This window comes from Lepidochelys olivacea (genome assembly GCF_965140295.1).
Source record: "Lepidochelys olivacea isolate rLepOli2 genome assembly, chromosome: 3".
Classification (NCBI taxonomy): Eukaryota; Metazoa; Chordata; order Testudines; family Cheloniidae; genus Lepidochelys; species Lepidochelys olivacea.
Genome location: NC_140413.1, coordinates 57,140,936 through 57,156,425, shown reverse-complemented (window position 1 = coordinate 57,156,425; position 15,490 = coordinate 57,140,936). Strand labels below are relative to the sequence as shown.

Genomic DNA, 15,490 nt, shown 5'->3' with positions numbered 1-15,490 from the left:
CATGCTGTGGAACGCCGATTCTGGGCCTGGGAAACAAGCACAGACTGGTGAGACCACATAGTGTTGCAGGTCTGGGACGATTCCCAGTAGCTGCAAAACTTTCGCATGCGTAAGGGCACTTTCATGGAACTTTGTGATTTGCTTTCCCCTGCCCTGAAGCGCAAGAATACCAAGATGAGAGCAGCCCTCACGGTTCACAAGCAAGTGGCAATAGCCCTGTGGAAGCTTGCAATGCCAGACAGCTACCAGTTAGTCGGGAATCAATTTGGAGTGGAGTGGGGGCTGCTGTGATCCAAGTAGCCAACGCAATCACTGAGCTGCTGCTATCAAGGGTAGTGACTCTGGGAAATGTGCAGGTCATAGTGGATGGCTTTGCTGCAATGGGATTCCTTAACTGTGGTGGGGCGATAGACGGAACCCATATCCCTATCTTGGCACCAGACCACCAAGGCAGCGAGTACATAAACCGAAAAGGGTACTTTTCAGTGGCGCTGCAAGCACTGGTGGATCACAAGGGACGTTTCACCAACATCAACATGGGATGGCTGGGAAAGGTACATGATGCTCGCATCTTCAGGAACTCTGGTCTGTTTTGCAACAGCTGCAGGAAGGAACTTTCTTCCCAGACCAAAAAATAACCGTTGGGGATGTTGAAATGCCTATAGTTATCCTTGGGGACCCAGCCTACCCCTTGCTCCCATGGCTCATGAAGCCGTACACAGGCAGCCTGGATAGTAGTCAGGAGCTGCTTAACTATAGGCTGAGCAAGTGCAGAACGGTGGTAGAATGTGCATTTGGACGTTTAAAAGCGCGCTAGCGCAGTTTACTGACTCACTTAGATGTCAGCGAAAACAATATTCCCATTGTTATTACTGCTTGCTGTGCACTCCACAATATCTGAGAGATTTCAGAGTAACAGCCGTGTTAGTCTGTATTCACAAAAAGAAAAGAAGTACTTGTGGCACCTTAGAGACTAACCAATTTATTAGAGCATAAGCTTTCGTGAGCTACAGCTCATTTCATCGGATGCATACTGTGGAAAGTGTAGAAGATCTTTTTGTATACACAAAGCATGAAAAAATACCTCCTCCCACCTCACTCTCCTGCTGGTAATAGCTTATCTAAAGTGATCACTCTCCTTACAATGTGTATGATAATCAAGGTGGGCCATTTCCAGCACAAATCCAGGGTTTAACAAGAACGTCTGGGGGGGGTAGGAAAAAACAAGGGGAAATAGGTTACCTTGCATAATGACTTAGCCACTCCCAGTCTCTATTCAAGCCTAAGTTAATTGTATCCAATTTGCAAATGAATTCCAATTCAGCAGTCTCTCGCTGGAGTCTGGATTTGAAGTTTTTTTGTTGTAATATCACAACTTTCGTGTCTGTAATCGTGTGACCATAGAGATTGAAGTGTTCTCCGACTGGTTTATGAATGTTATAATTCTTGACATCTGATTTGTGTCCATTTATTCTTTTACGTAGAGACTGTCCAGTTTGACCAATGTACATGGCAGAGGGGCGTTGCTGGTACATGATGGCATATATCACATTGGTGGATGTGCAGGTGAACGAGCCTCTGATAGTGTGGCTGATGTTATTAGGCCCTGTGATGGTGTCCCCTGAATAGATATGTGGGCACATTTGGCAACAGGCTTTGTTGCAAGGATATGTTCCTGGGTTAGTAGTTCTGTTGTGTGGTTGCTGGTGAGTATTTGCTTCAGGTTGGGGGGCTGTCTGTAGGCAAGGACTGGCCTGTCTCTCAAGATTTGTGAGAGTGTTGGGTCATCCTTCAGGATAAGTTCTAGACCCTTAATAATGCGTTGGAGGGGTTTTAGTTGGGGGCTGAAGGTGACGGCTAGTGGCTTTCTGTTATTTTCTTTGTTAGGCCTGTCCTGTAGTAGGTGACTTCTGGGAACTCTTCTGGCTCTATCAATCTGTTTCTTCACTTCCGCAGGTGGGTATTGTAGTTGTAAGAATGCTTGATAGAGATCTTGTAGGTGTTTGTCTCTGTCTGAGGGGTTGGAGCAAATGCGGTTGTATCGCAGAGCTTGGCTGTAGACAATGGATCGTGTGGTGTGGTCAGGGTGAAAGCTGGAGGCATGTAGGTAGGAATAGCGGTCAGTAGCGTTCTGGTATAGGGTGGTGTTTATGTGACCATCGTTTATTAGCACTGTAGTTTCCAGGAAGTGGATCTCTTGTGTGGACTGGACCAGGCTGAGGTTGATGGTGGAATGGAAATTGTTGAAATCATGGTGGAATTCCTCAAGGGCTTCTCTTCCAGGGGTCCAGATGATGAAGATGTCATCAATATAGCACAAGTAGAGTAGGGGCGTTAGGGGACGAGAGCTGAGGAAGCGTTGTTCTAAGTCAGCCATAAAAATGTTGGCATGCTGTGGAGCCATGCACGTACCCATAGCAGTGCCGCTGATTTGAAGGTATACATTGTCCCCAAATGTAAAATAGTTATGGGTAAGGACAAAGTCACAAAGTTCAGCCACCAGGTTAGCCGTGACATTATCGGGGATAGTTTTCTTGACGGCTTGTAGTCCATCTTTGAGTGGAATGTTGGTGTAGAGGGCTTCTACATCCATAGTGGCCAGGATGGTGTTATCAGGAAGATCACGGATGGATTGTAGTTTCCTCAGGAAGTCAGTGGTGTCTCGAAGGTAGCTGGGAGTGCTGGTAGCGTAGGGCCTGAGGAGGGAGTCTACATAGCCAGACAATCCTGCTGTCAGGGTGCCAATGCCTGAGATGATGGGGCGTCCAGGATTTCCAGGTTTATGGATCTTGGGTAGTAGATAGAAGAATATCCCAGGTCGGGGTTCCTGGCCACTATGGATGTAGAAGCCCTCTACACCAACATTCCACACAAAGATGGACTACAAGCCGTCAAGAACACTATCCCCGATAATGTCACGACTAACCTGGTGGCTAAACTTTGTGACTTTGTCCTTACCCATAACTATTTTACATTTGGGGACAATGTATACCTTCAGATCAGCGGCACTGCTATGGGTACGCGCGTGGCCCCACAGTATGCCACCGCATTCTTCGGCATCTGGTTGAGGAGTCTATGGAACTTGCGGAGGAGGGCAGTTGGTTACACAGGGGCTGTGGCGGCAGTCTGTGCTCCTACCTTTCCTGAGGCTCAACCATACACCAGAGCATGTCAGCTTGATCCTGCAGTAGCCTCAGCATTGCCTCCTGCCTTCTGTCAGCAAGCTGATGCCACTTATCATCTTCAGCCTGCCACCTGCCCTCGCGTTCATATTGTGCTTTCCTGGACTCTGACATTGCTTGCCTCCATGCATTCTGCTGGGATCTTTCAGTGTGGGAGGACTGCATGAGCTCAGAGAACATTTCATCGTGAGTGCGTTGTTTTTTTTTGTTTTTTTGCCTTCTAATCTTTGCTAGCCTCTGGGATAGAGATGATAGTGTGAGCGTTGAAACATTTGCAGCTGCAGGAGGGGAAAAAACGGAGAGTAGTAGTTAAAAAGACACCTTTTAAGAGAATAATGGGTAGACTCTTTCACGTTAAACCTTCCTGTTAACATTACATAGCACGTGTGCTTTCAGTACAAGGTCACATTTTGCCTCTTATATTGAGGGTCTGCCGGTTTGGTGTGACAGATCACACATGCAGGGCCGGGCAACAGAATTCGGCTTGCAGGCAGCCATGGTAAGCCACAGTCTTTTGCCTTCTTTAACTTTCATAACATGTGGGAATGGCTTCAAACAGCAGTGCCCTCATTTCCCATACCAAGCAGCCATTGGGTTGGCCATTTAAAATGGGTTGGCAATTTAAAAGGAGAGTGCGGTTTTCAAGTTAACGTGCAGCCCAAACCCAACTAACCCCCCTCCCCCGCCCCCCAGACACCCAATTCTCTGGGATGATCGCTTCACTCCTCCCCCCACCATGTGGCTAACAGCAGGGAAGATTTCTGTTCAGCCAAAGGCACACAGCCCAGCAGGAACATCCACCCCCTCCCCCAATTCTCTGGGATGATCGCTTCCCCCCTACCCCCACCATGTGGATAACAGCGGGGAATATTTCTTTTCAGCCACAGGCAAACAGCCCAGCAGGAATGGCCACCGCTGAATGTCCCCTTAATAAAATTACCCTGTTTCAACCAGATGACCATGAGGAGTGACCATCCAGGAGAGCTTTATGGAGATGTCCCTGGAGGATTTCCGCTCCATCCCCAGACACATTAACAGACTTTTTTCCAGTAGCTGTACTGGCCGCGAATGCATCCCAAGTCTTCAGGGCAAATTAATCATTAAACACGCTTGCTTTTAAACCATGTATTATATTTACAAAGGTACACTCACCAGAGCTCCCTTCTCCGCCTGGCATGTCTGGGAGCCTGCCTTGAGTGGGTTTGGGGGGTACTGACTCCAGGTCCAGGGTGACCTGGCTCTCGAGGAAAACGGTTTTTCCTCTTGCTTGCTGTGCACTATCTTCAACCACCTCCTCCTCCTCATCTTCCTCGTCCCCAAAATGTGCATCCCCGTTGTGTGATAATCCATTGACGGAGTCAAAGCACAAGGGTGGGGTAGTGGTGACTGCACCCCCTAGAATGGCATGCAGCTCATCATAGAAGTGGCATGTCTGGGGCTCTGACCCCGAGCGGCCGTTTGCCTTTCTGGTTTTTGGTAGGCTTGCCTGAGCTCCTTAAGTTTCACGCAATACTGCTGTGGATCCCTGTTATAGCCTCTGTCCTTCGTGCCCTTGGAGATTTTTTCAAATGTTTGGGCATTTCGTCTTTTGGAACAGAGTTCTGATAGCACGGATTCATCTCCCTATACAGTGATCAGATCCCATACCGTCCGTTCGGTCCATGCTGGAGCTCTTTTGCGATTCTGGGACTCCATCATGGTCACCTCTGCTGATGAGATCTGCACTCACCGGCAGCTTGCCACGCTGACCAAACAGGAAATGAGATTTAAAAGTTCGTGGGCCTTTTCCTGTCTACCTGGCCAATGCATCTGAGTTGAGAGCTCTGTCCAGAGCGGTCACAATGGAGCACTCTGGTATAGCTCCCGGAGGCCAATACCATCAAATTGCGACCACACTACCCCAAATTCGACCCGGGAAGGTCGATTTCAGTGCTAATCCCCTTGTTGGGGGAAGAGTACAGAAATTGATTTTTAAGAGCCCTTTAAGTCGAAAAAAAGGCTTCGTCGTGTGGACAAGGGCAGGGTTAAATTGATCTAACATCGCTAAATTCGACCTCAACTCCTAGTGTAGACCAGGGCTTAGTAACAGTGAAACACTGTATCCTGGCATCTGTGTCAGGGTGGAGGGGTTTTTTTGTGTCATGTCACAACCTTAAAAGTCAGTGGGAGTTGATGGCACTCAGCATCTCATTGGATCAGACTCTTGGGGTCAAATTCTCTCTTCTACAAAACTGCCCAGATCCATCCAAGCTGCTCAAGATAGGCACTAGTCAAAGGATTTGGACCTTTTAAAAATGTTTTTAAATGCTTTTCTTTTAAAATTTTCTTCTTCTTTCTTTCAGAAAGTTATAAAGCTCCTAGTAAAGCAGAATGACAGAAGTGGTACATTGAGTAAATTCATAGGTATGTTTTTGGGGGAATAGAAAGAGGCTCAGAAGTTTGAGGACATTCATTCAAGCCTTGATTCAGCAGAGCTCTTAAGCAGGTACTTAACTTTAAGAATATGTACTTAAGTCCCATTGACTTCAGTATGACCTAAATCTGTGCTTAAGTGCTTTGCTGAATCAGGGCCTTACTATAATAAGAAGTGGACCGTCACCAAATTGATTGACTTCATGTGACAACTGATTCAGGTACTCTACGGGAATGGTATTTGCATACATAATGTCAGGAACTGGGCCTAAATAGATCAGTAAATATTTTGGAGGTGGGTTAACATCAATTTAGTCATTTTAGATGTTAAGAAAAACGTATGTTAGTGTGTGATAAGTTTAGGATTATTATTTTACTATTTACAAGGAATAACAATGTTTGAACAAAGGATAATTTTTTCTGCAGGTCACCACTGAGCATATTATTCTTAGAATAAAAATAGTTCTTCAGGTCATTCAGCCCTGGTCTACACTAGGAGTTGAAGTCAAATTTAGCAGCATTAAATCGATTTAACCCTGCACCCGTCCACACGACGAAGCCCTTTTTTTCGACTTAAAGGGTTCTTAAAATTGATTTCCTTACTCCACCCCCAACAAGGGGATTAGTGCTGAAATCGGCCTTGCCGGGTCAAATCTGGGGTACTGTGGACGCAATTAGACAGTATTGGCCTGCGGGAGCTATCCCAGAGTGCTCCATTGTGACCTCTCTGGACAGCACTCAACTCAGATGCACTGGCCAGGTGGACAGGAAAAGGCCCGCGAACTTTTGAATTTCAATTTCCTGTTTGGCCAGCATGGCAAGCTGCAGATGAGTGCAGAGCTCATCAGCAGAGGTGACCATGTAGCGCTCATCAGCAGAGGTGACCCTGATGGTGTCCCAGAATCGCAAAAGAGCTCCAGCATGGACCGAACGGGAGGTACGGGATCTGATCGCTGTACGGGGAAAGGAATCTGTGCTATCAGAACTCCATTCCAGTTTTTGAAATGCCAAACATTTGTCAAAATCTCCCAGGGCATGAAGGACAGAGGCCATAACAGGGACCCGAAGCAGTGCTGCATGAAACTTAAGGAGCTGAGATAAGCCTACCAGAAAACCAGAGAGGCAAACGGCCGCTCCGGGTCAGAGCCCCAAACATGCCACTTCTATGATGAGCTGTATGCCATTTTAGGGGGGTCAGCCACCACTACCCCAGCCGTGTTGTTTGACTCCTTCAGTGGAGATGGAGGCAACACGGAAGCAGGTTTTGGGGATGAGGAAGATAGTTCACAGCAAGCAAGTAGAGAAACCGGTTTTTCCGACAGCCAGGAACAGTTTCTCGCTCTGGACCTGGAGCCAGTACCCCCTGAACCCACCCAAGGCTGCCTCCCAGACCCGCCAGGCAGAGAAGGGACCTCTCGTGAGTGTACCTTTTAAAATAGTATACATGGTTTAATAGCAAGCATGTTTAAAGATTAATCTGCTCACCATAAGATGGTACAATAGGACTGCCTGCAGGACTAAAGAGAATAACCTGGTCGAGTCACTCCTAATTTAGTCCCTGCGCCCATGTCTGCCCAGGTGCTCCTGACCGACCTTACCGAGGCGGCCAGGAGCACCTTGGACACGATGAAGATGGTGTTCAGGCCTATTGCACCGTCTGCTGCCACAAGGCAATGGGTTGCTGCTGCTGTGTAGCAATGCAGTACCGCATCTGCCAGCACCCAGGAGACATATGGTGACCGTGAGCTGAGCAGGCTCCATGCTTGCCGTGGTATGGGGTCTGCACAGGTAACTCAGGAAAAAAGGTGTGAAACAATTGTCTGCCATTGCTTTCACAGAGGGAGGAAGGAGGGAGGGAGGGCCTGGTGACATGTACCCAGAACCACCCGCGACAATGTTTTTTGCCCCATCAGACATTGGGTTCTCAACTCAGAATTCCAATGGGCAGTGGAGACTGCGGGAACTGTGGGATAGCTACCCACAGTGCAACGCTCCGGAAGTCAATGCTAGCCTCGGTACTGTGGAAGCACTCCGCCGAGTTAATGCACTTAAAGCATTTTGTGTGGGGACACATACAATCAACTATATAAAAACGATTTCTAAAAAACCGACTTCTATAAATTCGACCTAATTTCATAGTGTTGACATACCCTCAGTGACCTGACCATACCAATCATGTAGATAAGCAAAATACCAATGATTGATTGGAAGAGATTGCAAAACCAGTTCTATAAAGGATTACAATAGCAGTATCCTATCTAGTTTCAGAAAAAAATTGATATGAGTGAATTGTAATTTTCTCATCTAATGAGTATTGAATATTTGAAGGCAATTATATTCTGTTAATGCTAATTATTTTGGGGGTTTTTTTGTTGTTTTTTTTTTTTTTGGATTATTGAATCCAAAATCCTCCTGTTCCATCAAAAAGTCACATAGGAATCCAAATATACTCCTACTTAAGTCAATGGGAGCAGGATTGGAGCCACAATTGTGCCTTTTATTAGTTTTATTGGTTTCCAAGAAGTTAAAACAAAAAAAGTCTTTAAATACATTTTTAAAAACAATGAAGTGTTTATATAAGACTGTACAGATCAGTACTGAACACCAATTAGTGTCAAGAGTTTCTTTTCTTTCCCTATCAGACAGAGCACATGTTGCTGACTGACCATGGGGCAAAGCTTTTTGCCAAGGCCATGGGTGTTCCTGAGATTCCAGGGGAGAAACTTATAACAGAAAGATCCAGGGAGAGATGGAGCAAGAACCTTGAGCCAGATTCTAACCCTCAGGAGTTTAAAAAGTAGGTACTGCACAAAAAATGTTACACTCTAATGCCTCTCATACACTCAGTTTGTGGTGTCAGTAAGTGCTTTCCTTAACTAGCAACCATGCAGACTTGCTATGGGATCTGAAAGTAGTTCCTTGGGCTTAGTTCTGCCCTGACATATACATGTGCTTCCACGTGGTTTTCAAATTATGCCCTCCGTGATATGTGGGCAACCTTCAGTAGGCTTGCTCAAGTGTAATTGAAGAAATTTGGGAAACAATCCTATTGATGCTGAAGAAGGAAGAGAATCCAGCTCATGCTCACTTAGCAGTATGGGCCCTCCACCATAGGCAGGTGGCAAAAAAATATTTCAACTGAAGTTAGCAGATAGTCCTGAATAAAAACACTGAGCAGATCTGGTGAGCAAGGAAGTGCTATCTCTATAGAGTCACTCTCCAAAGGAGAGCTGCGGTTTAAATGGGGCACTGTCTCCACTGCTAAACCAATGGCTAGACCCTGGCAGAACATACATATCTATCCATAAGTCTGCATAACCAACATAGACTGGGATTTGTTTAAACTGGATCAAACCATTAATTTCTCATCTACCAAATTTTGGCTCATAGCTCCCCTCTTCAGGGGTTGGCAGTGGTACTTGGTCACTGAGAAAACAAGCAGACCAGAAAATGTGGTAGTTAAAAATGCACTGCTAAAATAACCTAAAAACCAAGTTCTGGGTGGGATGGAGGAGAAAACAAAGCCATTAGCAGAGAGAAAGGGTAGGAGACAGCAGCAGAATGAAGGACATTTGAAAGAAAGAAACTTTTTGTAATAAAATAGGGGGTGGGGGAAAAAACAGTAGGGAGAATAACCAACTATCAAAATGACTGACCTTTTCAGTGGGGAGTGGGGTTTAATAATACTAGCTGTTTGAGCTTCAATCTTGTGACAGTGGAAGGGGGCAAAAACTCTTTAATAGAAAGACCATATATTATGTATTGTTTACTTAGCTATTTTATTAAGTAGTACAGTAGTATGACACAAGGTACATCTCACAGGTCAGCCAACCTCTTGCTGTAGACAAGGTGAGGATATATTCTTAACGAATTACAACCATGCAACAGCATGGACTTTCAGCTACTAGTTAAGGGGTAACAGACCACGAATCCTAGTGAGGCTTCCACCTGGTGATCTTCTAAATCGAAAGACCTCTCAACCATTCTTGTAGCTGTTTTACTCACTTTGCACTGACTCAGACTTCAGAGTGGTGTAGGTGGTCACTGTGTATGCTGGTTGTGTTGCTTGAGGTCTCAGGGGTTGTGCTGGGAGATGCGTTGATTTGTGGGGTGGCAAGTGAAGGGTGTGCACTGAACTAAGGGATTGTGTATGTATTTGGGATTGTGTGTGCTGGTTGTATTGGGTGGGTGGTTTGGAAGGACTGTGGCAGCTGGGCCAAGTAATCTGCCATCTGTGCCATCTCCCTCATACAACCAATGCAACTGTTATATGTAAATTAGCTCTAGAGTAAGGGTGGATGAATGGTTGTTACCTCCAATATCACAGTGGTCTAGGACTCTTGGCATGGCATAGATACATGTCTTACCGTAGCCTGTACACCACATGGCTAAAGGGCTGAGAACATACAAACAGGATGGTAACAGACTTCAAAATTCAATGATGATTCAACATGGTGATACTCTAAATAAAGAGTTCTCAGCCCTGCTTGTAGCTGTTTCTATCACTTCACACTAACTCAGACATTTTAGGCTTTAGAGCAGTGGTGAGCAACCTGCGGCCCGTGGGCTGCACGCAGCCCGTCAGGGTGATCTGCTGGCGGGCCGTGAGGCAGTTTGTTTACGTTGACCGTCCACAGGCACGGCCGCCCGCAGCTCCCAGTGGCTGTGGTTCGCCATTCCCGGCCAATGGGAGCTGCGGGAAGCGACGCGTGCTGGTCAGTCTCAGGCGGGGGAGTGATGCAGGGCATTTTTAGGACCACTGCTATTTCTTACATTCAAAAAGATAAATGAATAATCATCACTAGGCTTTAGAGCTCTCATCCAATTGGAACAGTGGAGGCAGTTCCCACTTCTGAGTTTCTGTTTCCGGCTAATTCAGAGCTTCAGTAGGTCCCATCTGAAAAATTATCTTCACAGGAGGGCTAGGAATTTTTTTTATTCTTTCCAGATGAAAGCTTTCATACCGTATCATATAAATTTATCATGGGGAAATCAAATAAATAGAGCAAACAGGCCAAGGGTTTGACATCTGTGCTATCAATTCTAAGGTTGATACTATGTCAGAATTGTAACATATTGCTTGTTATCTGAAATGGATAGTGGTTTTTTATAATGAAACTCCCTACATTAAAAAAACAAACAAACAATTATATGAAAATTAAGTGATTCTGGCATGAGGCTAGATTAAAGTTAATGACATTCATTGTAGACTTCTGTTGTAATCTCACATTTGTAAAAGCTACCTGCAGAATGGACACAACATGCTTTGGCAAGTATTCTTAACCCTGCCTAATTCTGTGAAATACTATTCTTGGCAGAGACCCTGGAACAGTTGGTGCTGTTGCTATAGACAATGAAGGAAACGTAGCTTGTGCAACATCCACTGGGGGACTCACTAATAAACTGGTTGGCCGAGTCGGTGATTCAGCATGTATAGGTACGGGTAAATGAAATCAGTTAACAATCACATTTTCGATGATTGAAATGAATCTTTGACACTAGCTGATCTAGAATTGAGGCTTAAATTTAAATATACTAAAAAGAGTCAGTTTATCCTTTTTAACGACTGCTCCTTCCACACAGCCTCTAAGGTGCCACAAGTACTCCTTTTCTTTTTGTGAATACAGAATAACACGGCTGCTACTCTCAAACCTGTCAGTTATAGCAAAGTGGCTGTCCTTAACCATGCTGGTGTAGGTCTTCTCTGCCCCGTCACATAGATCTTCAGGGCCCCTGCATTTTGGAGCTAGTGTTAGAAGAAAAAAAATGAAGCCGAGCACCATTCGGTGCAATACTAACTAGCTTGTTTCTTCCTAGTAATCAACAAGATAGTCACTTCTCAGATACCCCAAGGAACAAAACTCTTGTAACTATCCACACTCCTATTACGCATGCAGGGTTCTTGGGGGGTTGCAGAATAGAACATGGCAACATTTTCACTGCATAGGGAGGGAAGTTGAGTGTCCCTTTTTGGGTGGGAAGGAGGAAAACCTTTCACTCTCTGCTGCTCCCCATCCTAAACTCCATGCTAACTGTAGTAATCCTGTCCTGTGCACCTTCAAAGGCCCATGGCAAATAACGACCTTAGCAGATACAGTGGAGATGACCAGCATAGCGAAGGGGAAGGGATAGAATGGTAGGGAAGGGAGCCAGTGGATAAGGGTCATGGAATGAAGTAGTGGTGATGATGGGAAGGGGGGTCAGCAGCATGAGAGCATTCTGCTTCTCCTGAGGACCTCAGGTTCATCACTCTATGCTGTGTAGGAGGTGCATCAGGGCCCATCCCCCCACAAGTCTTTGGACGCTAGCTGGAGATTGATCTGCCTTAATTGTCTCAATGGGATTCCTCAAAATACACCTGCACTCACAAAGAGCCTTATTAAGCTTGGCAGATGTTAAAGCCTAAATAGGATTGCAGGAGGGGGAAAGATTTTGGTTGACCCCTGAACATCTTACGGCCTCTAACCAGTCTCCTAATGCTTGGCAAGGGTGATGTACTTACCCACATGAAGTCATTCTCCTATCTCTCCCCTGTGGTCTGCAGGAATAAGGCACCAAATGTGTGGCCCTCAAAGGGCCTGCAGGAGTTTCCTGTTCAAAAATATTGTCTACTAGAACTTTTTTCTCTCCAAGAGTATCATCGGTGTGTGGCCTTTTTAAGGTTCATTGCTCAGGAGGAGGCACAACATTAATAAGAAGGAGCATTCTTGAAACCATGTCTCTTCTGAATGCAAGATTTTTCTACTGGTTTGTTTTTTGTTTTTTTTTTTTAATTCAAAGAATTTTAAAAGTATAAGCAACTGATAATTTGACTTAGTTTTCCATGGCTCCTGACACTGTAACTATTAATTGCACGATTCATGAGCCCTAGATTGACTTTAAAAAGAATAGTACAGTGAGTGGTTGTTGTAGGTGAGAGTTGGGATATCAGGTGGCTGTAGGACCTTAACTTTGGTGCTGGTTCTAGTGACCCACAGAGAGGCACAAACATCTGTTGCTTAAATGATGGCACCTGCAGGATCCTCTGACATCAGCAGGTTTGTTGCACTCCTGAGTCAGTGCAGCCTTTTGACTTGGAAACATCTCTCCTGTTTGAGCTTTTCTCCCATGATCTGTCACAGTGGAATCTTAGTGCTGCTACCTGGTTGGCTCTTACCACCTCTCTGCTGCCCATTGGTCAGCACATTCCTGGAGTGCACCTCCCTAGCCAGTCAGTCATCAGTGCAAGTCCAGCTGCCTCACATCTTCCACTTCTGGCTTCCTATTTTCCCACCATCACCCTGCCTGCCTTTCCACCTTGTCTTCCCTGCATGCCTCTCCTCCATCTACCTGCTACTGATCTAGCTACTATTAATGCTCACTCCTTCCTATTCCAACATCAGACTCCCCACTATTCCTCCTTCCCCATTATGCCATTATCTTTCCAACCCTATAACTCGGCAACCAACCTCTTCCAACTGTGACTGACTTCTCACACTGTTGTTGAAACTTTGAGGAGGAAATCAGAGACAAAGATCTCAAATATGAACTTTCAGTTTTTTGACCCTAGAAGCAAACAGGACCTCCAGAACTTTAGAAATTGGCCTGTGATTTGAAATCATGCATTGCTTGTAAATCTCTTTTGCTCTAAAGCTTTAGCACCATACTTTTTCTTTGAGCAGGAAGTGGAGGCTATGCTGATAACCATGTTGGTGCCACCTCTACCACAGGACATGGAGAAAGCATGATGAAAGTGGTCCTAGCCCGACTTATTCTCTATCATATGGAACAAGGTACAATCTAAAATTTCCAGTAAGATGAAGGAAAGTAAGACTGGAACTAACTGGTTTATGTAAATTATACTCTTAGCAATGCAGTTGCTGCCCTCTTTCCCTCTCCCCCCCCCCCCAAAAAAAAAATGGCCGGGAAAGCTTTTTTTTTTTCTTATGGTTGGATTATCTCAAAACACACACAAAACAGCAGGACTAAAAGTGCAAACCAAATAAATTCCAACTGTATTCTTTGAATATCAAGTAGTGTGGATATTTTTGTTCCATCATGTTTTAGATACAGCATCGTAAAATATCATTAGTCATATACATTATTTTATATTTAACTGAAGCTTTCTTTACAATTTTAAGTAATTTCATTAGCAGAGAATTGGAAAAATGCAAATGTAAGCAAGTATTAGTTTAAAAAAAAAAAGTACAAATAAAGCAAAGTGCAAAGCTTCCATAACACAAGAAGCTTAGAGACTCTATCGGCTATAACAATTCATAGGATTGAATTGCTTGTAGCAACAGAAATGTTACAACCTTTTTCTCTCTGTTCAAAAAGGAATTAATATGACTGCATTTTAGTTTTGTTTTGGAAAGTGTATTAAACTGTATGTTAAGTAGACTAGGTGCATATGTGGTAAACAGCTGGCATGGAGTGTCTCATCTGACTGTAACACAATCTAACTGTGGATGACTCTTTAAGCTTTACCTTCATCAGTTCGGATGTCATCCAAACCCTTGATTATATTACAGCCTGTAAACAGTCAGACAACATACTTGTACTGCATGCAGTTACAGAACCATTAATGTAGACATCACCACTATTTTTAGAAAGATACGGTTTGCAAGTATTAAAGAGCAATAACTTTTGAGACTCTTACCGGAATCTGAACTACAGTAAACCATTTTTCATTTACATTCCTGTTCATAAGAGAAATGCGAAACAAGAAGGCAAGTAGCAGCTGAGAAGATTTCTGTAACTGCTACATGTTTTGTGGTCCCAACATATGCTATTCATGGTTCATTCTTAGTAGAGCCAAGAGAAATTATCAGTGTAAAATATAATACTCCGTGCAGATTATTCCTCAAAGCCCTAACATGCCACAGCCCCACTCACTGTCCTGTTTCACTGGAGTTCATTCCTTTCATAAATGGCCTTCCAATCTTAAATTTACCATAAAGAATTGAGCCAGGTTCTTTTCTCACATACCCTGGTTTACATTGGAGTAACTCCATTGTTTTCAATGGAGTTACACCTGATTTACACCAGCCTGAGAGGAGAATCTCACTAAAACCCTTTTTAAACATTTCTAAATTTCTTAGTGTGTAGGATAAAACCATTGCTAGCTTGCCACTACTCAGCCTTCCCTGAAATGTTGAGGAGCAACCCATCTTTCAGGCAAAGACCCCAGCAAATGAGCAATTCCTCAGCATTTCAAGAGAGGGCCAAAACTCAGTCCTATAGTTATTGCTACTTTGAGCCCTTGAGCTGCCAACAGAAGCAGAATATTTAAGAACTGTAAAGTAAGCCTGCGCGCGCACTTAGGAAAAAATTTTCAAAAGCGCCTAAGTGACTTAAGAGCCTAAATGTCATTGAAAGTCACAGTGTGATATAGGCTCCTAAATGCTTAATTTATTTTTGAAAATAGGATTTAGACTCCTAAAAATAGGAAACAAGTGACTTAGAATACCAGTGTTGCATATAATGCATCCATGAAGTGTTAAGAATGGCTGGCTTCTTCCTTAACATCTTTCATTTGGGGAGAGTCTTATTTCTGTTTCCTCGATATTTGAAGGAATGTTTGGAGCAGTGTATTTAATTAGTTTCCTCCATTTTGCTGGGTGCCAAGGATTGCAGGTTCATGTAAATTCTTCTTGTCATGTATAATCTGTGACTTGTTTGGAAAAAATCTTTTAACAGCTATTGGAATTTCTGCCTTATGGTGGCAGCTGTTGCCTTGGTGAAAAGTCACAGGGTGAAATCCTGATCCTGTTGAAGACAGTGGCAAAACTCCCACTGACTTAGTAGTCAGGATTTTACCTCAGTAAATGGATTCCTATCTTGCAGTGGCAAAGATTGTGAATAGTTTCTATTCTGTTTTTTTCACAGAAAGTTTGAAGGAGGGCTAATGCATATAG

At 44.3% G+C, this 15,490-nt stretch overlaps 1 protein-coding gene across 6 annotated transcripts in view; it reads left to right on the top strand.

The window, feature by feature from the left end:
* LOC311518603 (isoaspartyl peptidase/L-asparaginase-like) overlaps positions 1–15,490 on the top strand; it is a 53,472-nt gene that overhangs the window by 16,207 nt on the left and 21,775 nt on the right. For 5 of the 6 annotated variants that reach the window (XM_084624541.1, XM_084624537.1, XM_084624540.1 and 2 more), the window contains 3 exons: positions 8,237–8,391; positions 10,913–11,031; positions 13,256–13,366. In XM_084624541.1, the coding sequence (XP_084480667.1) occupies positions 8,246–8,391; positions 10,913–11,031; positions 13,256–13,366 (376 nt within the window). In that variant the 5' untranslated portion in view covers positions 8,237–8,245. The remainder of the gene's footprint in view (positions 1–8,236; positions 8,392–10,912; positions 11,032–13,255; positions 13,367–15,490) is intronic. The other variant, XM_084624542.1, reaches the window with a different exon arrangement.